The sequence below is a fragment of the Rhinoraja longicauda genome, chromosome 33 (genome assembly GCF_053455715.1).
Source record: "Rhinoraja longicauda isolate Sanriku21f chromosome 33, sRhiLon1.1, whole genome shotgun sequence".
NCBI lineage: Eukaryota > Metazoa > Chordata > Chondrichthyes > Rajiformes > Arhynchobatidae > Rhinoraja > Rhinoraja longicauda.
Window position 1 is genome coordinate 2,900,027 of NC_135985.1, and position 26,045 is coordinate 2,926,071.

General features: G+C 48.7%; 1 protein-coding gene across 4 annotated transcripts in view; it reads left to right on the forward strand.

Moving 5' to 3' along the window:
- Window positions 1–26,045, forward strand: part of LOC144608913 (multiple C2 and transmembrane domain-containing protein 2-like) — a 208,529-nt gene that overhangs the window by 95,725 nt on the left and 86,759 nt on the right. For all 4 annotated transcript variants that reach the window (XM_078427154.1, XM_078427155.1, XM_078427156.1 and 1 more), the window contains 6 exons: window positions 4,790–4,954; window positions 6,642–6,772; window positions 14,360–14,546; window positions 16,927–17,020; window positions 22,345–22,447; window positions 24,860–24,962. In XM_078427154.1, the coding sequence (XP_078283280.1) occupies window positions 4,790–4,954; window positions 6,642–6,772; window positions 14,360–14,546; window positions 16,927–17,020; window positions 22,345–22,447; window positions 24,860–24,962 (783 nt within the window). The remainder of the gene's footprint in view (window positions 1–4,789; window positions 4,955–6,641; window positions 6,773–14,359; window positions 14,547–16,926; window positions 17,021–22,344; window positions 22,448–24,859; window positions 24,963–26,045) is intronic.

Sequence of the window (26,045 nt, forward strand, 5' to 3'; positions counted from 1 at the left end):
AGAGGGAGAGAGAGAGAGAGAGGAAAGTTAGCCCTCCAGAGAGAGAGAAGGGGAAAGGTTAGCCCTCTTTCAGAGAGAGAGAGAGAGAGAGGAAAGTTAGCCCTCTTTCAGAGAGAGAGAGAGAGAGAGAGAGAGAGAGGGGTAAGTCAGCCCTCTTGCAGCCCTCTGCTCTGCACTATCTCCACATCTATGGACTGGTGCCCGGCTGAGATTGGTCTGAGGGTTATTTGAGGCCTCACGGGGTCATTGCCATTAAAACAGTCACCTGTATCTTCTCAAATGGAAAAATGAGCCTCTGGTCTTCCGGCCATCAAAGTGGAGTGGGAAGTATGGCAGCCCGGCTGGGCCGGGCCGGGCCTGGCCGTACATGACATGATGGGTCTCTGGTGTGTTTCGCGGCTGCTTTGCTGTTAAATCTCGCTCTTGAGAAATGAGAATGTCTGACCCCCCCTCCCCTCCCCCGAGACCTTCAAAGAGCAGGGGTCGTACGATGAGGGGAGGGGGGGTGGGGGAGGGGAAGGGGGCAGCCGGCCTTCACTTTCTTTAGAGACGAGGGCAGAGAAGTCGTTCCCTAGCGTGGTGTCCCTGCGGCAGATACAGGAACGTAGCGAGGAGTCTGTCACTGGGTGTAACGGGCAAACCCGCTGGCTACTGCCTGACTTTGCCTGGCATTCCCCCTCCCCCCCTCTCCCCCTCTCCCCCTCCCTCCCTCCCTCCCTCCCTCCCTCCCCTCCCTCCCTCCCTCCCTCCCCTCCCTCCCTCCCTCCCCCCCTCCCTCCCTCCCTCCCTCCCTCCCTCCCTCCCTCCCTCCCCTCCCCTCCCTCCCTCCCTCCCTCCCTCCCTCCCTCCCTCCCTCCCTCCCTCCCTCCCTCCCTCCCTCCCTCCCCCTCCCTCTCTCCCCCTCCCTCTCTCCCCCCCTCTCCGACCCCCTCTCTCTCCCCCCCTCCCCCTCTCCCCTCTCCCCCTCTCCCTCCCTCCCTCCCTCTCCCCCTCTCCCCCTCCCCCCCCTCTCTCCCCCCCTCTCTCTCTCCCCCCCGTACAGTTCCAGCATATGGAAGTAATCTCCCCTCCCTCCCTCCCCCACCCCCCCCTGCCCCTGCGTACCACAGCCCCGTGAACAGCGAGCTTTGCGATCCACTTCCCACAGGCATTAGAGGGCGGAGAGGAGAAGACGTTTGAACCAACCAGATAAAAGTCGCTTCCAAGATAAACACTCAATTTAAAAATTAGACATACCAGGGTGTAGATTTCTTTTGACATATTTCACAAGTTGTTCTGCTATTCATCTCCAGCGAACACCAGACCACAGCGAGCTGATTTGATCTTGTTGTGAAGAGCAGATCCCCCACTTCACCCTCACTAACGTATAAATCCACAAGTGGTCTCCTCCGCAGGAAGGGACAGTGTTGGGCACTTTGAAGCCTAACTCTGGGAATAGCCTGATCAGTCTGAAGAAGGGTCTCGACCCGAAACGTCACCCATTCCTTCTCTCCTGAGATGCTGCCTGACCCGCTGAGTTACTCCAGCGTTTTGTGTCCACCTTCGCCCTGTCTCCAAAGACGTTTCCACTAGTGGGCGAGTCCAGGACCGGAGGCCATAGCCTCAGAATTAAAGGACGTTCCTTTAGCAAGGCGATGAGGAGGAATTTCTTTAGTCAGAGGGTGGTGAATCTGTGGAATTCATTGCAACACACGGCTGTGGAGGCCAAGTCAGTGGATATCTTTAAGGCGGAGATAGATAGATTTTGATTCACAAAAATGCTGGAGTAACTCAGCAGGTCAGGCAGCATCTCAGGAGAGAAGGAATGGGCGACGTTTCGGGTCGAGACCCTTCTTCAAATAGAGGGATCATTAGGAAAGGACTTAACGACTGAAGAAGGGTCTCGACCCGAAACGTCGGCCATTCCTTCTCTCCTGAGATGCTGCCTGACCTGCTGAGTTACTCCAGCATTTTGTGAATAAATACTTTCGATTTGTACCAGCATCTGCAGTTATTTTCTTACAATAGATTTTGATCAGCACGGGTATCAGAGATTGTGGGGAGAAGGCAGGAGAACGGGGTTAGGAGGGAGAGATAGATCAGCCATGATTGAATGGCGGAGTAGACCTGGTGGGCCGAATGGCCTAGTTCTGCTCCTATCCCCTATGACCTGATGAAGATGAACATTTCCCTGGGAATCGTGCTCTTACGTTGGAGGGAACACGTTTCAGGCCAGTGTACATTATTGTTCCCAGGTTCGTTCATCTACAGTAGCTGGTCATGCCTTTTGTATTCTGGTGAAGGCTTCTGGACCTAAATCATCAGCTGTTCCTCTCTCCACAGATGCCACCTGACCTGCTGAGTGTTTCCAGCATTTTCTTCTTTGTTTAAAATTACCAGACGACTTTTGTTGATTGGCCCAGTAGTTTGTTCCTCCATTGTTAGTGTATACATCGTGGAACCTGGCCCTTCGGCCCACTGAGTCCGTGCCGACCAGCGATCGCCTATACACTAATATTGAGTCTGAAGAAGGGTTCTGACCAGAAACGTCACCTATTCCTTCCAGATTCAGGGACAGTTTCTTCCCAGCTGTTATCAGGGAACTAAACCATCTTACCACAACCAGAGAGCAGCGCTGAACTACTATCTACCTCATTGGAGACTGTTAGCATTAGAGGGAGTACAGAGAAGGTTCACCAGATTGATCCCTGAGATGGCAGGACTTTCATATGAAGAAAGACTGGATAGACTAGGCTGGAATTTAGAAGACTGAGGGGGATCTTATTGAAACATATAAAATTCTTAAGGGGTTGGAGAGGCTAGATGCGGGAAGATTGTTCCCGATGTTGGGGAAGTCCAGAACCAGGGGTCACAACTTAAGGATAAGGGGGAAGTCTCTTAGGATCGAGATGAGAAAACATTTCTTCACACAGAGAGTGGTGAATCTGTGGAATTCTCTGCCACAGAAGGTAGTTGAGGCCAGTTCATTGGCTATATTTAAGAGGGAGTTAGATGTGGCCCTTGTGGCTAAAGGGATCAGGGGGTATGGAGAGAAGGCAGGTACAGGTTACTGAGTTGGATGTTCAGCCATGATCATATTGAATGGCGGTGCAGGCTCGAAGGGCCAAATGGCCTACTCCTGCACCTATGTTTCTATGTTTCTATGTCAGACTATCTTTGACCAGACTTTACTAGCTTGATCTTTCACCTTAGTCCCATCATACACCTTAGTCCCCGTCAGCATGTACCTGCACACTGTTCATGGCTCAAACGTAACCATGTATTGTCTGATGTTTTTGTACCTTTGAATCCAGCAGTGAAAATACTGAACTATTTGACTTGTGAAAATTACCTTGACTCATGTTTTTGTGCGTTTGCCATTTTTGTCAAATTGCGGTTATGTTTTAATTTATTATTTATTTTTATTTATTGATTTGTTTTTGTTTGTTTTCATGGTTATGTAGGGAAGGGGAGGGATGGGGGGTTTACTGTTGTTATATGCACTGCAATTAATTAAATTAAAAAAATAAAAAAATTAAATTTAAAAATATATAAATGTAATCATGTATTGTCTTTCCACTGACTGGTCGGCATGCAACGACAGATTTTCTCTGCAGTTTGACACACGTGACAATAAACGAAACTAAATTAAAAACCATGTTCTCTAGAGATGCTGTCTGACCCACTGAGTTACTCCAACACTTTGTGTCTTTTTTCTTTAGAAGCTGCATCTGTTGTTCCAGGATTTATTCACAAAATGCTGGAGTAACTCAGCAGGTCAGGCAGCATCTCGGGAGAGAAGGATTGGTGACGTTTCGGGTCGAGACCCCTCTGTTGTTCCTGGCATCCCCTTCCTTGTGAAAACTATTTTCCCTAGAAACGTGCAGCGGTAGTTTTTGCCTCACGGCGCCAGAGACCCGGGTTCCATCCCGACTCTGGGTGCTTGAAGGTTAATTGGCTTGGTATCAAATGTAAATTGTCCCTGGTGCTGGAGAGTGTTAATGTTTGGGATCGCTGGGCGGTGCGTGTTGAAGGGCTTGTTTCCACGCAGTATCTCTGTACTGTACTAAACTACCCTACACTACAGAAGCTCCTCGACTTAAGATGTTTCGACTTAAGATGTTTTGACTTACGATGGTGCAGATTCGCATGGATACACATTCAGTGAATTTTGATCTTTTCCCGTGCTAGCGATATGCATTTTCGACATGTGATATTTTTTGATTGACGATGGGTTTATCGGAACTTAACCCCATCGTAAGTCGACGAGCACCAAAGTACAAACCCCATTAGCATGACCCTTTCTGTTTGATTGTATAATCACTGATGAATAGACAATAGGTGCAGGAGGAGGCCATTCGGCCCTTCGAGCCAGCACCACCATTCAATGTGATCATGGCTGATCATTCTCAATCAGTACCCCGTTCCTGCCTTCTCCCCATACCCCCTGACTCTGCTATCCTTAAGAGCTCTATCCAGCTCTCTCTTGAATGCATTCAGAGAATTGGCCTCCACTGCCTTCTGAGGCAGAGAATTCCACAGATTCACAACTCTCTGACTGAAAAGTTTTTCCTCATAACCGTTCTAAATGGCCTACCCCTTATTCTTAAACTGTGGCCCCTGGTTCTGGACTCCCCCAACATTGGGAACATGTTTCCTGCCTCTAACGTGTCCAACCCCTTAATAATTGTATATATGTTTCAAAATCTTAACAGCTCTTGTATGTATTGGTTGTGACTTAAGAATCACGCTTGGTCTAATGTCCGAACCATCTCTCTTTTTTCCTCCCTGCCCCGCCCGTGTGCTGAAGACGACCTTCATCCAAAATATCCGCTTGTCCGATTCCCTTCGCAAGAGCCAGTTGTGGAACGAGATTGTCTGCGTTACCCTGTTTGAGGGCAAGTGTCTCCAGGAACGGGCAGCGGAACAATGTTACGTGAGGTTTCGCCTGGGTGATGAACAGTATACCAGCAAGGTACGGACCAGTAGGCAACACAGGCTGCTGCAGCAACTCAGCGGGACAGGCAGCATCTCTGGACACAAGGAATGGGTGACCCTTCGAAGAATTCAAGAGAGAGCTAGACAGAGCTCTTAAGGATAGCGGAGTCAGGGGGTATGGGGTGAAGGCCGGAACGGGGTACTGATTGAGAATGATCAGCCATGATCACATTGAATGGTGGTGCTGGCTCGAAGGGCCGAATGGCCTCCTCCTGCACCTATTGTTTATTCTATTGTCCATTGTCTGTTGACCCGAAACGTCACCCATTCCTTCTCTCCAGAGATGCTGCCTGACCCGCTGAGTTGCTCCAGCATTTTGTGTCTACCTTCGATTTAAACCAGCATCTGCAGTTCTTTCCTACACAGTTATGTCTCAGTGTTCAACTGAATTGAACACTTTGTTGTCACATGTGACAAGTCTCAGTGAAATACCTTGCCTGCATGCCATGCCAAGCTGTGCAAATAGTCGACCATAAAGGGCGCTTACAAAGTCACAATTCCCCCCCTCCCCGTGCCTGTTTCCCCCTTTGTTCCCCCCCCCCCACGGCGATCCCCTCACGCACGGCGATCTCCTCCCTCACGGCGGCCCCCTCACGCCAGGTCCTCCATTGTCCATTGTTCTACCCCCCCTCTTGGCGGTTTCCCCCTATACCAGGCCCTCCATTGTCCATTTTTCTTTGTGTTATGCTCTGTTGTGGCATCAAGCGTTACTCTGGGTCAACGACAGTGATGTTTCCACTGGAGGGAGAGTCTGGGACCAGAGGACACAGTGTCCGAATAAATGGACGTAGCTTTAGGAAGGAGATGAGCAGGATTTCCTTGAGTCAGAGGGTGGTGAATCTGTGGAATTCATTGCCACAGAAGGCAGTGGAGGCCAAGTCAATGGATATGGCATTTATAACAAGAGGACTGGAATACAAAAACAGAGATGTAATGCTGAGGCTCTACAAGGCGCTGGTCAGGCCACATTTGGAGTACCATGAGCAGATTTGGGCCCCGTATCTGAGGAAGGATGTGCTGGCTCTGGAGAGGGTCCAGAGGAGGTTTACAAGAACGATCCCAGGAATGAGTGAGTTAACATATGATGAGCGTTTGACAGCACTGGGCCTGTACTCACTGGAGTTTAGAAGGTTGAGGGGGGACCTCATTGATAGAGTGGATGTGGAGAGGATGTTTCCACTGGTGGGAGAGTCTAGGACCAGAGGTCACAGCCTCAGAATGAAAGGGCGCTCTTTTAGAAAGGAGGTGAGGAGGAACTTCTTTAGTCAGAGGGTAGTTAATCTGTGGAACTCATCGCCACTGAAGGCTATGGAGGCCATTAGTTGATTTTTTAAAGGCAGAGATAGACAATTTTTTGATTAGAACGGGTTTCAGGGGTTATGGGGCGAAGGCAGGAAAATAGGATTGGGAAGCAAGGATCAGCCATGATTGAATGGCAGAGTAGATTCGATGGGCTGATTGGCCTAATTCTACTCCTATAATGTCACCACTCCTTCTCCCCAGAGATGCTACCTGTCCCACTGAGTTACTCAGTGGGATTTTGTGTCTATCTTCGGTGTAAACCAGCACCTGCCATTCCTCCCTGCACTTAATTATTGATCCTCAGCATTTGTGGTCACTCGGTTTTAAAGGCCATTAAGTCTTGTCTCTTTCCTCCCCTCCAGGCCCTGTACAAGTGTGCAAACCCACAGTGGAGAGAGAGGTTTCATCTCCATCTGTTCAACGACCGGACAAATATTTTGGAAGTTGAAGTCTGTGGGAAGGACAGAATGAATCAAGAAGAAAGCTTTGGCGTGTAAGTGTAGAACATCTTCCATTAACGTCAAATACATCGCTGTAGTTTATTGTACATGCTGCCAAACACAGTAGTATTATCTGACGGGAAAGTTCCATCAAAATAGGATTCTTCTCCCCCTGTCCCACATTGCTTACTAACCAATTGGAGTCAGTCATAAGGAATAGGAGCAGAATTAGGCCATTCGGCCCATCAAGTCTACTCTGCCATTCAATCGCGGCTGATCTATCTCTCCCTCCTAACCCCATTCTCCTTCCTTCTCCCCATAACCTCTGGCACCCATACTGATGAAGAATCTATCTATCTCTGCCTTAAATATATCCCCTGACTTGGCCTCCACAGCCTTGTGTGGCAATGGATTCCACAGATTCACCACCTTCTGACTAAAGAAATTCCTCCTCAATTCCTTCCTAATAGCGCGTCCTGTAAATCTGAGGCTGTGACCTCTTGGTTTAGACTCTCCCACTTGCAGTTATGAGAGAAGGTGGCAACCTATTTGTAGACTTCTGGATTGTGAGATAATCTGTTTTTAGTCTGTCTAGTTAAAGTCAGCAGGAAACCATCTCCGCTGGTCTTTTACATCAATGTGAAACGGCAGAAAAGTGGAGATTGCAACAGGCAGATTACTTTAAATGAACAATAAGCCCTGGCTAAAATAATCCCCAGGGCGTGTGAGGAAGAGGGGAGCAATTCAATGTCCTGTTCCGTTATTTGCCTTGTTCGACAGCAGATGTCCATTCCTCCAGTCCGCTGAAACGCATGTTTTCATTTGCCGCGTTTGCAATTTCTCATAATTATCTTTAAAACGGGGGGAGACAATGTCTGGAAGGGTGTGCGAGATTGGCTGGGATATGGTGGCCGATCGGTGTTTATCTTGGGGATAAGATGAGTTATACATCTGAAGTGTGTCGGGTGGCGGCGATCTAAGTGTGGAGCCCTCCGACAGATTGTGCACACAGCCTTGAGGCTGTGCTGGTAGACTGATGCGATGACAGTCCGAAACTAGACACAAAAAGCTGGAGTAGCTCAGCGGGTCAGGCAGCATCTCTGGGGAGAAGGAATGGGTGGCGTTTCGGGTCGAGACCATTCTTCAGACTGAGAGTCGGTGGGGGAAGGGAAATGAGAGATATAGACAGTGATGTAGAGAGATATACAATAGACAATAGGTGCAGGAGGAGGCCATTCGGCCCCTTGAGCCAGCACCACCATTCAATGTGATCATGGCTGATCATTCTCAATCAGTACCCCGTTCCTGCCTTCTCCCCATACCCCCTGACTCTGCTATCCTTAAGAGCTCTATCCAGCTCTCTCTTGAATGCATTCAGAAAATTGGCCTCCACTGCCTTCTGAGGCAGAGAATTCCACAGTTTCACAACTCTCTGACTGAAAACGTTTTTCTTCATCTCAGTTCTAAATGGCCTACCCATTATTCTTAAACTGTGGCCCCTTGTTCTGGACTCCCCCAACATTGGGAACATGTTTCCTGCCTCTAACGTGTCCAACCCCTTAATAATCTTATACGTTTCCATAAGATCCCCTCTCATCCTTCTTAATTCCAGTGTATACAAACCTAGTCGCTCCAGTCTTTCAACATATGATAGTCCCACCATTCCGGGAATTAACCTAGTAAACCTTCGCTGCACGCCCTAAATAGCAAGAATATCCTTCCTCAAATTTGGAGACCAAAACTGCACACAGTACTCCAGGTGCGGTCTCACTAGGGCCCTGTACAACTGCACACAGTACTCCAGGTGCAGTCTCACTAGGGCCCTGTACAACTGCACACAGTACTCCAGGTGCAGTCTCACTAGGGCCCTGTACAACTGCACACAGTACTCCAGGTGCAGTCTCACTAGGGCCCTGTACAACTGCACACAGCACTCCAGGTGCGGTCTCACTAGGGCCCTGTACAACTGCACACAGTACTCCAGGTGCGGTCTACAAAATTTACAATTTTTACCAAAGCTACTTACCCCCCAAAAGAACCTGCATGTCTCTGGAGTGTGGGAAGAAACCGGAACACCCGGAGAAAACCCATACGGTGGCGAGGTTCAAACTCCATCCAGACAGCACCCATAGTCAGGATGGAACCCGGGTCTCTGGCGCTACGAGGCAGCAACTCTACCGCTGCGCCACCGTGCCGCACCAACACTCATCCCACCTGCCTGCGTTTGGTCCATACCCGTCTAAACCCGTCCTATCCATGTACCTGTCCAAATGTTTCTTAAATGTTGGGATAGTCCCTGCCTCAACTACCCCCTCCAATAGCTCATTCCATGCACCCACCACCCTTTGTATGAAAACAAGGGGCCACAGTTTAAGAATAAGGGGTAGGCCATTTAGAACTGAGACGAGGAAAAACTTTTTCAGTCAGAGAGTTGTGAATCTGTGGAATTCTCTGCCTCAGAAGGCAGTGGAGGCCAATTGTCTGAATGCATTCAAGAGAGAGCTGGATAGAGCTCTTAAGGATAGCGGAGTCAGGGGATATGGGGAGAAGGCAGGAACAGGGTACTGATTGAGAATGATCAGCCATGATCACATTGAATGGCGGTGCTGGCTCGAAGGGCCGAATGGCCTCCTCCTGCACCTATTGTCTATTGTCTATTGTCTATTGTCTAAAAAGTTACCCCTCAAGTTCCCATAAAATCTTTTCCCCCCTCACCTTAAACCTACACCTCGATTCTCTGAGCAAGAAACCGTGCGTCTACCCGATCTATTCCTGTGAGGACCAACTTGGGGATTGTCAAACTCGAACTTTACTGCTTCGCACTTGTGTATTCCACATCAATTTGAAGTTAATGTGAGTGGGTTATGTGAACAGCTTCTTGCTAAAAATACATTGGTACAAATTACATCTTCTACAGGTTTAACAGCAATAATCTAAAATATATTAAGTGTTATTATGAAATGTTATGTAAAAGGCTGTACCCAACTGGAAGATAAACACCTTGAACATGTTCAGACATACAGCCTGGAAACAGACCCTTTCGGCCCATTGGGTCCATGCCAACCATTGATCACCTGTACCCTGGTTCCGTATTACCCCAGTTTCGCATGCTACACACTAGGGGCAAATTACAGAAGCCAATTAACCAACAAACCTGCACGTCTTTTTGAGTTGAGTTTGGTTTACAGTCACGTGTTTCGAGGTACAGTGAAAAGCTTTTGTTGCGTGCTAACCAGTCAGCGGAAAGACAACACATGGTTGCAATCGAGCCGTGTTCAGATACAGGATAAAGGGAAGAAAACCCACGCAGATCGTGAGGAGAGGGTGCAAACTCCGTATAGACAGCACCCGTAGTCAGGATCTAACCCGGTGGGCAGTAGCAGTTCTGCCGCTGCGCCACTGTGCCGCCCTGTCGTTAGGTTTGTAAGGAGGAGCGCAGAAGTTAATTAAATAGCGAAGAGATAATGCACTCACCAGTAACCGGGCGGAGAGTCGACGGAGCACGTTGCAAAGATTTGCTCTGTTGAAATAAAGCTTGCGTCGGTTTCTACCGAGGTACACAATCCCAAATCTAGACACAAAATGCTGGAGTAACTCAGCGGGTCAGGCAGCATCTCGGGAGAGAAGGAATGGGTGACGTTGCGGGTCGAGACCCTTCTTCAGAAATCTAGACCTTTGCCGAATGTTGTTTTCACCCAAAGCTTGGCCTCTCCATATTATCCAGGGTTGTTGCCTGACCCACTGAGTTACTCCAGCTGACCCACTGAGTTACTCCAGCTGACCCACTGAGTTACTCCAGCTGACCCACTGAGTTACTCCAGCTGACCCACTGAGTTACTCCAGCACGGTGTGCCTTTCCTTGTCATGCAAGGCAAGCTTGTATGACAGGGGCTAACATTGAAATAGAGGGTATTTATTCACAAAATGCTGGAGTAACTCAGCAGGTCAGGCAGCATCTCAGGAGAGAAGGAATGGGTGACGTTTTGGGTCGAGACCCTTCTTCAAATAGAGGGATCATTGGGAAAGGACTTAACGATTGTGTGGGAACTCCTGTCAACCTTGTGAACCGGTTGATCGGTAAAACACTGATTGCCACCCATTAAAGATAGTGATTGGAAATCCATAACAAAGAAGCTTGCAGTGTCTGAATAATACAACTACTCTGCAGGGAACATCACCCTGAGCAGCATCCAGGTAACCCATTGGTGTGTAAGAAGCCAAAGGCAGGCAGGTGGGACCCGTGTAGATGGGACATGTTGGTCAGTGTGGATGTTGGGCCGAAGAGCCTATTCCATCCACAGTACATCTACAGAGTGAGAGTCAGGGGAGAGGGAGAGGAGAGATATACAGATGTAGAACAAATGACTGAACAATATGCAAAAGAGTAACTTGATTATCGTTGCTTTTTTGCGTATCTTTCATTCATTGTTCTTTATCTCTCTACATCACCTTCTATATATCTCCTTTCCCTTTCCTCTGATCTCATCCTGAAGAAGGGTCTCGACCCAAAACGCCACCCATTCCTTCTCTCCAGAGATGCTGCCTGTCCCGCTGAGTTACTCCAGCTTTCTGTGTCTATCTTCGGTTTAAACCAGCATCTGCAGTTCCTTCCTGCACAGTAGATCCACATCTACTTAAAAGACATTTGGACATGTACATGGATAGGAAAGGATTCATAAGGCATAGGAGCAGAATTGGGGCCATTCGTCCCATCGAGTCTACTCCATCATTCAATTAATAGACAATAGACAATAGGTGCAGGAGGAGGCCATTCGGCCCTTCGAGCCAGCACCGCCATTCATTGTGATCATGGCTGATCATTCTCAATCAGTACCCCGTTCCTGCCTTCTCCCCATACCCCCTGACTCTGCTATCCTTAAGAGCTCTATCTAGCTCTCTCTTGAATGCATTCAGAGAATTGGCCTCCACTGCCTTCTGAGGCAGAGAATTCCACAGATTCACAACTCTCTGACTGAAAAAGTGTTTCCTCATCTCTGTTCTAAATGGCCTACCCCTTATTCTTAAACTGTGGCCCCTGGTTCTGGACTCCCCCAACATTGGGAACATGTTTCCTGCCTCTAACGTGTCCAACCCCTTAATAATCTTATACGGCAATTAAGGGCAATGCTGTGTGACTTCTATGACTCTGACTCTAAGTGACTGCAAAGTGTGCCTTCTGTACATTCAGACGGACAAGGTTTTTGGGCGTGGGGAAGTGTTTGTTTTGTGGAACGTCCATCCATCGCTGGGCGAAGCAAGGCAAGGCAAGGGAAGGGAAGGCCATAATGAAACATGGGGAGGAAGTGGGGAAGCAGAGGGGAGAGGAGGAAATGAGAATCAGCAGGACTTGCCCGAGGAGTCTGTCGTTGTTTAATGAAGACACGATAGAGACTGAGAAAATTGCAAGCAGAGGATATGGTGCAAGAGATATGGTGAGGTGGGATAAAAATAGACCGTTGAAAGATAGGGTGAGAACAAAGCTGGAAATAATAGTAGCACGGAAATCAATGACAATGGGAAATAGACAATAGACAATAGACAATAGGTGCAGGTGTAGGCCATTCGGCCCTTCAAGCCAACACCACCATTCAATGTGATCATGGCTGATACAAAGTATAAGAAAATAACTGCAGATGCTGGTACAAATCGAAGGTATTTATTCACAAAATGCCGGAGTAACTCAGCAGGTCAGGCGGCATCTCAGGAGAGAAGGAATGGGTGACGTTTCGGGTCGAGACCATTCTTCAGACCGAAACGTCACCCATTCCTTCTCTCCTGAGATGCTGCCTGACCTGCTGAGTTACTCCAGCATTTTGTGAATAAGTGGCTTATACAAAGCTGGGTGGTAGTGTGGACTGTGAGGAAGATGCTATGAGGTTGCAGGGTGACTTGGACTGGTTGTGTGAGTGGGCGGATGCATGGCAGATGCAGTTTAATGTGGGTAAGTGTGAGGGTGAAATGGCAGGGTGGAGACTGTGTGCAATGGGTACAAAGTATTTTTCTGCAGTCAGTTCAGGATTATGCTTGCTGTTCCTCTGGACTGATTAAAAAGAAATAAACCAGACACCTCGGTATGTTGGCCCATGGATAGTTTAATGCGTTCACATGTCTGAGAGATTAGGATGCATTGTGGAACCCAGGGGGAGCAGGCCAAAAAAAACAGGTTCCATCCGAGCTGGGTCAAAGCCAACATCCTACCAGAGAGCATACAATGGAAAGTGGCAACAACTTAAACCAGTGATCAGGGAGAGGGACAAGCAGCGTAGACTAATAACAAGATTCCAGCAATCTTTCCAGCAAAGGGATACACGTCAACTGTTAAAGAACAGAAGGTTGGACACAAAATGCCGGAGTAACTCAGCGGGGCAGGCAGCATCTCTGGAGAGAAGGAATGGGTGACGTTTCGGGTCGAGACCCTTCTTCAGACTGATGCAATGAAGAAGGGTCTCGACCCGAAACGTCACCCATTCCTTCTCTCCAGAGATGCTGCCTGTCCCGCTGAGTTACTCCAGCATTTTGTGTCTACCTTCGGTTTAAACCAGCATGTGGAGTTCTTTCCTACACATTAAAGACCAAAGGTTCAGGTACAGTCAATTTCAAAGCAATGAAGTTTATAATTGACATGTTGTAGGGCGATGGTTAACAATGGATTGACTGGACTTGTATTCACTGGAATTTAGAAGGATGAGAGGGGATCTTACAGAAACATATAAAATTCTGAAGGGATTGAACAGGCTAGATGCAGGAAAAAATGTTCCCGATGTTGGGGGAGTCCAGAACCAGGGGTCACAGTTTACGAATAAGGGGTAGGCCATTTAGGACTGAGATGATGAAAAACTTTTTCATCCAGAGAGTTGTGAATCTGTGGAATTCTCTGCACTGAAGGCAGTGGAGACCAATTCACTGGATGTAGTCAAAAGAGAGTTAGGACGCAAAGATCAGCCATGATTGAATGGTGGAGTAGACTCGATGGGCTGTATGGCCTAATTCTACTCGAATTATAATTCTACCGGCGGCACGGTGGCGCAGCGGTAGAGTTGCTGCCTTACAGCGAATGCAGCGCCGGAGACTCAGGTTCGATCCTGACTACGTGACCTGCGTGGGTTTTCTCCGAGATCTTCGGTTTCCTCCCACACTCCAAAGACGTGCGGGTTTGTAGGTTAATTGGCTGGGCAAATGTAAAAAGTGTCCCTAGTGGGTGTAGGATAGCGTTAGTGCGGGGATCGCTGGGCGGCGCGGACTCGGTGGGCTGAAGGGCCTGTTTCTGCGCAGTATCTCTAAATCTAAATCTAAAAATCTACTCCTATAACTTGTGAACGTACCTGTGGCCTCTTCCTTTTCTCTCGCCATTCCTCATGTTTGCTCCTGCTATGCAGAGCTGCCGGAGCAGGTAGTTGAGGCAGGGTGTTGGGGGCCATGGGTGAAGGCAGGAGAATGGCATTGAGGGGGAAGGATAGACCAGCCAGGATTGAATGGTGGCGTAGACTCGATGGGATGAATGGCCTAATTCTGCTCCTAGAACTTATGACTTTATGAATCCTTTCCAATCCATGTGCTTGTCCAAATATCTTAGGTAAATGTGGATCTCACCTGTAGATGTAGATTTCCATAGAGATTAACGGTCTGCTCCAATATTTCAGGTGCAGGGTTGATCTTTTGAGGTTGCCCAAGGAGCAGATCAACCACTTGGACTTGCCGCTGGAGAATGGAGCAGGGTCGGTCGTTCTGCTGGTGACGTTCTCAGCCTGTAGTGGAGTCTGCATCTCTGACCCGAGTGTCAGTCTGCTCGATGATCCGACTGAGAAACATCAGATCACTCAGAGATACGTAAGTAATGGTGCAGGTTTAGATGGGTCAAAGAAGGTGGTACTTCTAGGCCTCCTGTGTGAGTGTCTTGGACTCATTGTGCCATCGACCCTGGTTCGGTAACCGTGTTCATGGTACAGGTCCACCGCCGATCTTCCGGCACCCTCGGTTCCAGAGCCCTGCCGTGTTATCCGTTTTGCCGGAACGACTGAGGTCGCGGCAACGGAGATACCTGGCCGTACAGTTGCCCGTGGAATGCTGCCTCTGGTCGGTCCGGAGTTCCAGGGCCAAGGCCGCAGGGGGCAATCTGGCCCACCGATCGGCCACGGAGATCCGGATGAGGTTGATATAAGAAAATAACTGCAGATGCTGGTACAAATCGAAGGTATTTATTCACAAAATGCTGGAGTAACTCAGCAGGTCAGGCAGCATCTCAGGAGAGAAGGAATGGGTGACGTTTCGGGTCGAGACCCTTCTTCAGACTGATGTCAGGGGGGCAGGACAAAGGAAGGATATAGGTGGAGACAGGAAGATAGAGGGAGATCTGGGACGGGTCTGAAAGCTGCCCAGGCGAAATATGAGGTGCTGTTCCTCCAATTTCCGGTGGGCCTCCTCCAGTGCCATAGTGTAGCTTGCAACCCAGTGGTATGAACATCGACTTCTCCAACTTTAGATAGTTCCTCTGTCCCTCTCTTCCCCTCCCCCTTCCCAGATCTCCCTCTATCTTCCTGTCTCCACCTGTATCCTTCCTTTGTCCCGCCCCCCTGACATCAGTCTGAAGAAGGGTCTCGACCCGAAACGTCACCCATTCCTTCTCTCCCGAGATGCTGCCTGACCTGCTGCGTTACTCCAGCATTTTGTGAATAAATACCTGATGAGGTTGAGATCGGCCGCCTCACCCAGCCGAGGTATCACGTTATCCGGGGGGGGGGGGGGGTGGGGGGTGGGGGGGATGTTTGTCCCCATGAAAGGAAGGGCCAGGCCACCAGTTGCCGGAAGACCTGTGGTGGACCTGTATCACAATTGTTTTTCTGTTATGATTTAAGCTCCCTCTAAAAGACTCGTGCCTACAAAAAACATTCAGTCGCCAAAACTTTGGAGATGAAGTTAATCTTTTCCATTTGCAAAAAAAAAAAGTCTTGAAGTGAATTGGCAGCCCGTCATGTGACCTTAGCTCAATTAAAAACGCAGTTGGCATGGAAGAGGCCAAACAGATGCTATTCTGAACAGCCGAACTTTGGCCAAACATGTCTCGGACTTGCTCTCCAACCTCCGCTAACTTTTTAGATTTAGAGATACAGCGCGGAAACAGGCCCTTCGGCCCACCGGGTCCGCGCCGCCCAGCGATCCCCGCACATTAACACTATCCTACACACACTAGGGACAATTTTTTAAAACATTTGCCCAGCCAATTAACCTACATACCTGTACGTCTTTGGAGTGTGGGAGGAAACCGAAGGTCTCGGAGAAAACCCACGCAGGTCACGGGGAGAACATACAAACTCCGTACAGACGGCGCCCGTAGTCAGGATCGAACCTGAGTCTCCGGCGCCCGTAGTCAGGATCGAACCTGAGTCTCCGGCGCTGCATTCGCTGTAAGGCAGCAACTCTACCGCTGCGCCACCGTGCCGCCTACACAGCAAGAGAGCAGAGGAACTCCCAGGGGGCCTCTGGTTGTCGTACAGCACACATAGTGTGGCTGCCTCTCAGTTATCGTGATCCAAGTCTATTGTGACCTCCAGTGCTGTCTGTGTGGAGTCTGCACCTTCTCCCAGTTTCTCCGGGGCGCTCCAATGTCTTCCTACCTTTCAAAGACGAGCGGGTTGATCGATTAATTGGCTTCTATAAATTACTGTCCAAATTGGGAGCTGAGGTAGAGTTGCTGCTTTACCGCGCCGAAGTCCCGGGTTCCATCCCAACTACGGGCGCCGTCTGTACGGAGTTTGTACGTTCTCCCCGTGACCTGCGCGGGATTTCTCCTGGATCTTCGGTTTCCTCCCAAACTCCAGAGACGTACAGGTTTGTACGTTAATTGGTATAAAAGTAAAACAATTGTGCCTTGGGTGTGTAGGATAGTGTTAGTGTTCGGGGATCGCTGGTCGGTGCGGACTCGGTGGGCCGAAGGGCCTGTTTCCGCGCTGCATCTCTAAACTAAACAACCCCTGCCGAAGTGTCGAGAAGCAGGGGGTGTTGTTGGGCGTAAGTGAGAGACCGGTGGGGAGTGGGGTTAATAATGGCGGGAGAGATGGTGTTGACATCAATGGCCTCCTGTGTCATGAGGAAATATGAAAGTAATGTGTAATCACAGCCTCTACCAGCACAGTGCTTGACTAGAGGGATGAGCTGGGGCATCTCTCTCTGTACAACTCAGTAAGTGTTTTATTTTTATTTTTGATCCCAGAGGTTGCGAAACACTTTCCAAGATATGAGTGACATTGGCTTTCTCCAAGTCCAAGTGATCAAGGCCTGTAACCTGCTGGCTGCAGATTTTGCAGGTACTGTTTCCTGAACCTTTGCAGTCTACGTACCGACACACTGGTGAGTTCTCTGCAGCCAAAAGCAACTGCAGATGCTGGAATCTTGAGCAAAACACAAAGTGCTGGAGTAACTCAGCGGGTCAGGTGGCAGTCGTGGAGGGAATGAACAGGCGATGCTTCGGGTCAGGACCCTTCTTCAGATTGATTGCGGTAGAATTCCTTCCAGAGGTGAAAGCTGGTAAAGACATCTGGGTGGGAACTACGCTGGCAAGTGATAGGTGGAGAAAGAAGCAACTGCAGATGTATAAGACGTTGGTGAGGCCGCATTTAGTGCACTGTGTTCAGTTTTGGGTGTCATGTGAAAGGAAAGATGTTGTCAAGCTGGAAAGGGTGCAGAGAAGATTTACAAGGACGTAGCTGGGACTTGAGGGCCTGAGCTATGGGGAGAGGTTAAGCAAACAAGGACTTTATTCTGTGGAGTGCAGGAGGATGAGTGGTGATCTTATAAAGATGTTTAAAGTCATGAGAGGAAATGGTTGGGAGACGCTCGACGTCTCTTGGCCAGAACATCGAGAACCAGAGGACATAGGTTTAAGGTGAGGGGGGAAAGATTAAATAAGAATCTGAGGGGCAACTTTTGCATGCAAAAGGTGGTAGATGTATGGAAAAAGCTGCCAGAGGTGGTAGTTGAGACTGGTATTATTACAACTTTTAAGAAACATTTAGACAGGTATATGGATAGGACAGGTTTGGAGGGATATGGGCCAAACGCAGGCAGACGGGACTAGTATAGATGGGACATGTTGGCTGTTGTGGGCAAGTTGGGCCGAAGGGCCTGTTTACATGCTGTAAGACTCAATGAATCTATGACTCTATAAGTCTCCCCTCAACCTCTGACATTCCAGAGAAAGCAATCCAAGTCTATCCAACCACTCCATGTAGCTGAAACCGTCTTATCCAGGTAGCATTCCCATAACCCTCCTCTGCACCCTCTCCAAAGCCTCCTCATCGTTCCTGCAATGGGGTGACCAGAACTGTACGCATCATTTATAACTTGAGTATTTTTCCAGCATCGCGTCGGAATGTCAGTCTAGCAACTGCGTCTGGAAATGTGAATTGGCATTGAGTAGATTCATGGAAGCTGGCTCTTCGTCCCATCGAGCCCACACCGACCATCGATCACCTGTTCACTCTAGCTCTCTGATATCCCACACCTTGCACCATTAGAAGCTATTTTACAGCGGGCCAATTAACCCGCAATCTTCTACGTCTTTGGGATGTGGGAGGAAACCAGAGCGCCCGGAGGAAACGCACACGCAGTCAAGCGAGAACGTGCAAACTCCACGCAGGCAGGACCCGAGGTGAAGGTTAACCTTAGGTCTCTGGCGCTGTGAGGCAGCGGCTCCACCGGCCATTAGTGGGAGGCTTCGGAAGGTTAAAACCGTCACAGGGTTCACCATTTTTGCAAAGGGATCCTCCCTGATTCAGCATTGGGGTAGCTGTTGGAGGTAGGAATCCCTTTGCCTCGAGGCGGGGCTGAGGGGCGTGAACCCAGGCTGCACACGATTGCTTCTGACCAATCTCTGTAATCCCCACCGCAAGAAGCGGATGAGTAATGCCGCAATTGGAACAAATCCGCAAAGCATTTAGTTTGTCGAGGAGAGGAGCTGTATTAATGAAGTTGCTCTAAATAAAGAACCCAGGCGTTGATATTTCACTGGAATACACAGCGGCTCTAATTGTCTGCTTGTGATCTGCAGTGGGAGGTCAAAGTTATTCACCTGCTGTCATCATTCTTTGCAATTCCGAGCCTTGATGTGGAAGCTGCTGATGGCTGTGGTGACCATGATAGATGCCCTGTAGTCTGCACACATCAAGCTGCTGTCTCGTCCGTCCATCAGTCCTGCTTTCTCCATAATAAGCCCTTTTTTATTTTCCTCCGCTCAGAGCAGTTTGGCACCGGATCTCTGAAACCATGTGGAGCTTTGCAATAAATCTGATTGTGTTTGGGGGCCGTTATCGTTTAAATATTGTCTCAAGTGGGGCTCTCTGTATTTCGGAGAGCGAGTAAATATTGGGCGGTGATTTGGCTGCAAATCAGCCATTATTATATTGAATGGCGGTGCTGGCTCGAAGGGCTGAAGGGCCGAATGGCCTCCTCCTGCACCTATTTTCCATGTTTCTACTCCCCTCACCCCATGGAAGCGTGAAGTGGGGCGTCGACAGCGGTGAGGCCTCAGCGGGGAAGCCTCACGTGGGCGGTGTAGCCTCGCGGGTCGACCCGCCGTCGATGGGAGCGGTGGGGGGGGGAGTACAATAGACGATGGGGTCCCAGCGTGGGGGAACCGCTGTGTGTAGGGAGAACAGAAGGAGGAGCCGGCGTGTTTTGTAACTTTGTCAGTGCCGTGGGCGGCCACTAGTTGTACACATCGGGTACACAGCAAAGAATCTCACTGTGCCTCGTCACATGTGACAATAAGGTATTCCTACAACTTCCCCAGATGTAGCCACACAGGGCACATAGAGCTCTTAAGGATAGCGGAGTCAGGGGGTTTGGGGAGAAGGCAGGAACGGGGTACTGATTGAGAATGATCAGCCAATCAACTTACCGACCCCAACCACACAGAGACAACGTGCACACTCCACACACACACAGCACCGAAGGTCAGGACTGAAAATGTTTCAATGATTCCATTTTGAATAGTTTATTTTCTCTGAAAGTTGTACTCAGGGCATTGATAGTCTTTGACAACCTGGATGGTTTGCTGAGCTATAGGTTTGGCTTTGTATGGCTGTCTGTTGCAGGTTTGCAAGGGCGATGTGGGCAGTGAACAGATTGTGTTGTTTGAGACCTTTGACACCATGCAGACACAAGGAACTGGAGATGCTGGAATCTTGCAGAGCGCACAGAGTGCTGGAGTAACTCAGCGGGTCAGGCAGCATCTGTGGAGAACATGGATAGGTGACGTTTCACAGAGTGCTGGAGTAACTCAGCGGGTCAGGCAGCATCTGTGGAGGACATGGATAGGTGACGTTTCGGGTTGGGATCCTTCTTCAGACTGGGTCTTGCACTTTGCTTCTCCTCACGATGAGTCTTCAGGCTGAGCGGGCAATTTTGGAAGGGCACAGTGTGGCTGGGAAGCCTCATTTGTGCCCAGCACATTGATGCAATCATAAACAGAGCCACTCAACGCCTCTACTTAGAAGACTCTGGAGATTTGGAATGAAGACTCTCTTGAACTCCTCCGGGTGTATCGCAGAGAGCCTATTGACTGGTTGCTTCGTAGCCTGGATCGGCAACTCAAACGGCCATGAATGAAGAAGATTGCGAAAAGTGGTGAACACTGCCCTGTCCATCACGGGTGCTGACCTCCCCACCATTGAAGGGATCTCCAGGAGTCGCTGCCTCGACAAAGGCAGGCAGCATCACCGGAGACCCACACCACCCTGTCCACGCTCTCATTTCACCCCTGCCTTCAGGGAGAAGGTACAGGAGCTCGAAAACAGTGACGCCCAGGTTCAGGAACAGCTTCTTCCCAACTGCCGTGGCTCTTTACTCTTTGAGATAATTCTAGCCATCAATGCCATGGTTTATAGAGCGTGCACCTCTTGAATATTAACGTGTGGAAATTAGCCACTTGTGTTTGCATCAGTAAGCAATCCTAGCCCTTAAACATGATGCCTTTTAATTAGTTATAATTTGTCATCCATATTTTTATCTCTTTAATAAATAACACATGCTTCGGCTGGGACAGGCGATGAAGGCTGCTGAGGTAAATGTTATTGTTTGTGCTGTATTGTGGCGTGCAATCCACATTAGTCAGTACTTAAACAAGCTGTGGAAGAATTCTACTGGTGCCGGCTCTTTGAGCTGCAGTATAAATCGTGAGGCTGAGGTAATAACGCTGGCAATACCTGCTAATGGAGCATGTGAACCCGTTCATAAACAAAGACCAATAAGTGCGGCATGATTCATTGCCTCGTAAGATGGTGCTGAAATTCTGTCCCTTTTGTCACTTACAGTACGGTCAGATTCACGATGCCACCCAGCACAAGACCTTTCACCTTGAGTGGCCACTCAGGCAGCCTTGCTTTGATGGAGAGGTCAAGGAGATTAACCCCAGGAAACACGATCATATAAAATCACTGCACTCAGCTTTGGCCGATTGCTTTGAAAGCATCTTCAGCTTCTCAATATCAACACGAAACACCAGACTTTGCAGCATCATTAAAAAGGCCACTTTCATATGTATTCAAAGATATGCAAAAAAGAATTGTTTTTTGAAAGAACCTTTCGCCCACGCTATTTTGGTGCATATCTCTCTTGTTGGTGTTATCTTTCCTAGAATTAAAGATAGGAACATGTAGAAAATAGGTGCAGGAGTAGGCCATTCGGCCCTTCGAGCCAGCACCGCCATTCAGTGTTGGCCATGAACCGAGTATACTCGAGGATGGCACTGAACTCGTGTAATTATGGACCCAACTTATGACTCTACAAAAATTGGAAGCAACTTTCTACGACCGTCACACCAAAGTCCATCTCTCACTTGTTCAACTTTCTATTGGATCTCCTCTTGACTTTCAATCTTCCCTGAATCCTATGATCTCTCAGTTCTGGCATGATCCTTGTAAATCCTTGTTGGATCTTCTCTAGGGTCCCTCATTGCTCAAGAGGGTGGCACAGTAGTGCATCTGGTAGAGCTGCTGCCTCACAGTGCCAAAGACCCGGGTTCGATCCTGACCACGGGCGCTGTCTGTGTGGAGTTTGCACGTTGTCTCTGTGACCGTGTGAGCATCCTCCGTTTGCTCCGGTTTCCTCCTACATCTCTAGACTTGTGGGCACATAGCTGGAATTGGCCTCTGAATTGCTTTTCATGCATAGGGACAGGATGTGAACGTAGCATAACATAGAATTAGTGTGAACGGGTGATTTATTGGACACAGTGGACCTATTTCCATGCTGTATCTTTAAACTACAGTGGCACAGTGGGAGATAGAGCAGCCGCCTCACAGGCCCGGGATCAAGCCTGACTACGGGTGCTGCCTGTTTGGAGTTTGCACGTTCTTCCTGTGACCACTTGGGTTTTCTCCAGGTGCACTGGTTTCCATCAACATTCCAAAGGCGTTACGAAGAGGTTTGCAGGTTAATTAGCTTCTGTAAATTGCCCCTAGTATGTAGGACATGGAACTCCTGTATGGATGACAGGTGGCCGGTGTGGGCCGAAGGGCCTGTTTCCATGCTGTATCTCTAAGCTGATTGTTAAACTAAATGCCGCGTTAATTTACTTAGGGTCTCAAAACCCATCGGTTCTTGTCCTAATCAATGTCTACTTGCTCCGTAGGTAAGAGTGATCCATTTTGCGTTTTGGAGCTGGGGAACGATCGACTGCAAACCCATACCATCTACAAGAATCTCAATCCTGAATGGAACAAAGTCTTCTCATTGTAGGTCACATTCTGCTTCTTTCATGTCCATCGTTTAAATGTTACATCACTGTCATTGTCTGTCCTGAAAAGGCGACAATCAGTGGGAGCCATCACTTGTACAGTAGACGATGGTGGTAGCAGAATTAGCTCAGGACACTTCCAGTTCCCAGCTCTGCGATGTGAATGCTTCTGCTATGGGGCCGTAGGTTATATTGATAACAACTGAAAAGTTGTCCTAGTTCTGTCGATGCGTTTTCAGAGATGCTAAATAATTGAATTTTCTTATTGTCAGATATACGATTGTGGTTATGAACAGTTTTTAACATTATTTACAGATTGTGTTGGTGTGGATTGGATTGTGGTCTCTGACTCTGGGAGGCCATGACCTCAGTTAGCCGTGCTACTGTGACGCTCTGACTAGTCCTTGGGGCAGCCAGCATCCCACTCAATATCTTGGTTGATCCTACAACCTTCGCCACATCCAGTGTAGAGATACAGTGCAGAAGCAGGCCCTTCGGCCCACCAAGACCGCACCAACCACGCACACTAGCACTATCCCACACACTAGGAACAATTTACAATTCTTACCGATGCCAACTAACCTACAAACCTGCATGACTTTTGAGTGTGGGAAGAAACCCAGAGCATCTGGACAAAACCCACGCGGTCACAGGCAGAACGTACAATAGACAATAGACAATAGACAATAGGTGCAGGAGGAGGCCATTCGGCCCTTCGAGCCGGCACCACCACTCAATGTGATCATGGCTGATCATTCTCAATCAGTATCCCATTCCTGCCTTCTCCCCATACCCCCCGACTCCGCTATCCTTAAGAGCTCTATCTAGCTCTCTCTTGAATGCATTCAGAGAATTGGCCTCCACTGCCTTCTGAGGCAGAGAATTCCACAGATTCACAACTCTCTGACTGAAAAAGTTTTTCCTCATCTCAGTTCTAAATGGCCTACCCCTTATTCTTAAACTGTGGCCCCTTGTTCTGGACTCCCCCAACATTGGGAACATGTTTCCTGCCTCTAAAGTGTCCAACCCCTTAATAATCTTATACGTTTCGATAAGATCTCCTCTCATCCTTCTAAATTCCAGTGTACAAACTCCGTACAGACAGCACCCATGGTCAGGATCGAACCCGGGCCTCTGGCGCTGTGAGGCAGCAGCTCTGGCAGTTTTATCAAATGATTCAAGGTCATCGGTCTTGAGGCAGCACAGTAGTGCAGCAGTCGTGTTGCTACCTCACAACCCCAGAGTCCCAGGTTCAATCCCAACTTCAGCTGCTGCCTGCGTGGAGCTTGCACTTTCTCCCCGTGACTGCTTGGGTTTGTGATGCTCTAGTTTCTTCTCACATCCCAAAGATGTGTGGGTTTGTCGGTTAATTAGCCGCTGTTACATTGCCTGTATGAGTGGGGAGTTGATGTGAAAGGGGGATAACATAGACCTAGTGTAAAAGGGTAGTCGCTGGATGGCATGGACTCAGTGGGCCAATGGCCTGTTCACATGCTGTATCTCCAGATAGTCCATATATACCATTGGGTTGTAAGATCAAGCTGGGGGCTGGGTACCTTGTGGTGGTGACTGACATCTCTGGGCCTTTTCACCATCCAAAAGTCAGGAGTGTTTCACTCATTATTTCCAAGTGTAGCAAGATACAGTAAAAAACATTTTTGTTGTGTGTTCTTCAGTCAGCGGGAAGACTACAATAGACAATAGGTGCAGGATGAGGCCATTCGGCCCTTCGACCCAGCACCGCCATTCAATGTGATCATGGCTGATCATTCTCAATCAGTACCCCGTTCCTGCCTTCTCCCCATACCCACTGACTCCGCTATCCTTAAGAGCTCTGTCTAGCTCTCTCTTGAATGCATTCAGAGAATTGACCTCCACTGCCTTCTGAGGCAGAGAATTCCACAGATTCACAACTCTCTGACTGAAAAAGTTTTTCCTCATCTCAGTTCTAAATGGCGTACCCCTTATTCTTAAACTGTGGCCCCTTGTTCTGGACTCCCCCAACATTGGGAACATGTTTCCTGCCTCTAACGTGTCCAACCCCTTAATAATCTTATACATTTCGATAAGAAGCGGTCCACAGTGTACAGATGTAGGATAAAGCATGTGTGGTGCAAGGTAACGTACAATTAAAGACAGTCCGAAGGTCCCCAGTGAGGTGGATGTGAGGTCAGGAGTTGTTGGGTGGATGGGTCAGTGAGTTGCCTGATAACAGTCGGGAAGTAACTGCCCCTGAATCACGTGAAACTAAATCGTGTGAATGAAATTTGTCAAAAACTGATGAGAAGGATTGTTGGGGAAAGCTGAAATGGATGGTGCGCGCTGTGTTTGTGGCTGAGCATGGCACCCACTGCGTGCTACCTGTTGCCCAGCGCGTTGGATAATTCCCTCCGTCTGTCCTCTCTTGCAGCAATGTTCGGGACATCCACGACGTTCTGGAAGTTACGGTCTTCGACGAAGATGGGGACAAGCCGCCAGACTTCCTCGGCAAAGTCGCAATACCGCTGCTTTCCGTAAGCTCTCGGTGTTCCGGGTCCTGTGTAAATTTTGTTTGCTCGTCCCAGCTGTATCATGTAGTCCGTGATAGTCAGGAGTATACACGCTCGGCCAATTTTATTAAAACGACCTGCCTTTGACCCCACCGACTACCACACCACTTGTGGAGTTCCCCGACATAGATGTTTGTGATAGAAGGTGGAATGGAGAGACCTGCCTTCGCTCATTATCAGCTGGCAGCAAATAATCCAACCTCACGATTACAATTACCTGGAAAGCCTAAGTATGTTCAAATTATACTGGTGATTGGTAGCATGAGAGAAATATCCTATCAATCATTTAAGCCACTCTGTTGACTATAATGAGACCCATGGGGTTTATTAACTTGAGAAGCTTCTAACAAGGTTGCATTTACAAGCCAATAGTCAACACAATTTACCAACTGTAAAATCAGTACAAGAAAATACATCCCCTCGGATTAAGTACATGCTAAACATTTCTAAAGAGTGAGCATCTGTCATTCTCTCGACTGACAATGTTCCTTCCTCAGCGGTAGACAATGGACAATAGGTGCAGGAAGAGGCCATTCGGCCCTTCGGCCCTTCGAGCCAGCACCGCCATTCTCTGTGATCATGGCTGATCATCCACAATCAGTACCCCGATCCTGCCTTCTCCCTATGTCCCTTGACTCCACTATCTATAAGAGAGCTCTCCCTAACTCTCTCTTGAAAACATCCAGAGAAATGGCCTCCACTGCCTTCTGAGGCAGAGAATCCACAGATCTGCAACTCTGGGTGAAAAAGTTTTTCCTCATCTCTGTTCTAAATGGCTTACCCCTTATTCTTAAACCGTGGCCCCTGGTTCTGGACTCCCCCAACATTGGGAACATGTTTCCTGCCTCTAACGTGTCCAACCCCTTAATAATCTTATGTTTCAATAAGACCCCCTCTCATCCTTCTAAATTCCAGTGTATACAAGCCCAGTCGCTCCATTCTTTCAACATACGACAGTCCCGCCATCCCGGGAATTAACCTGGTGAACCTACGCTGCACTCCCTCAATAGCAAGAATATCCTTTCTCAAATTTGGCCAACTAAAAAC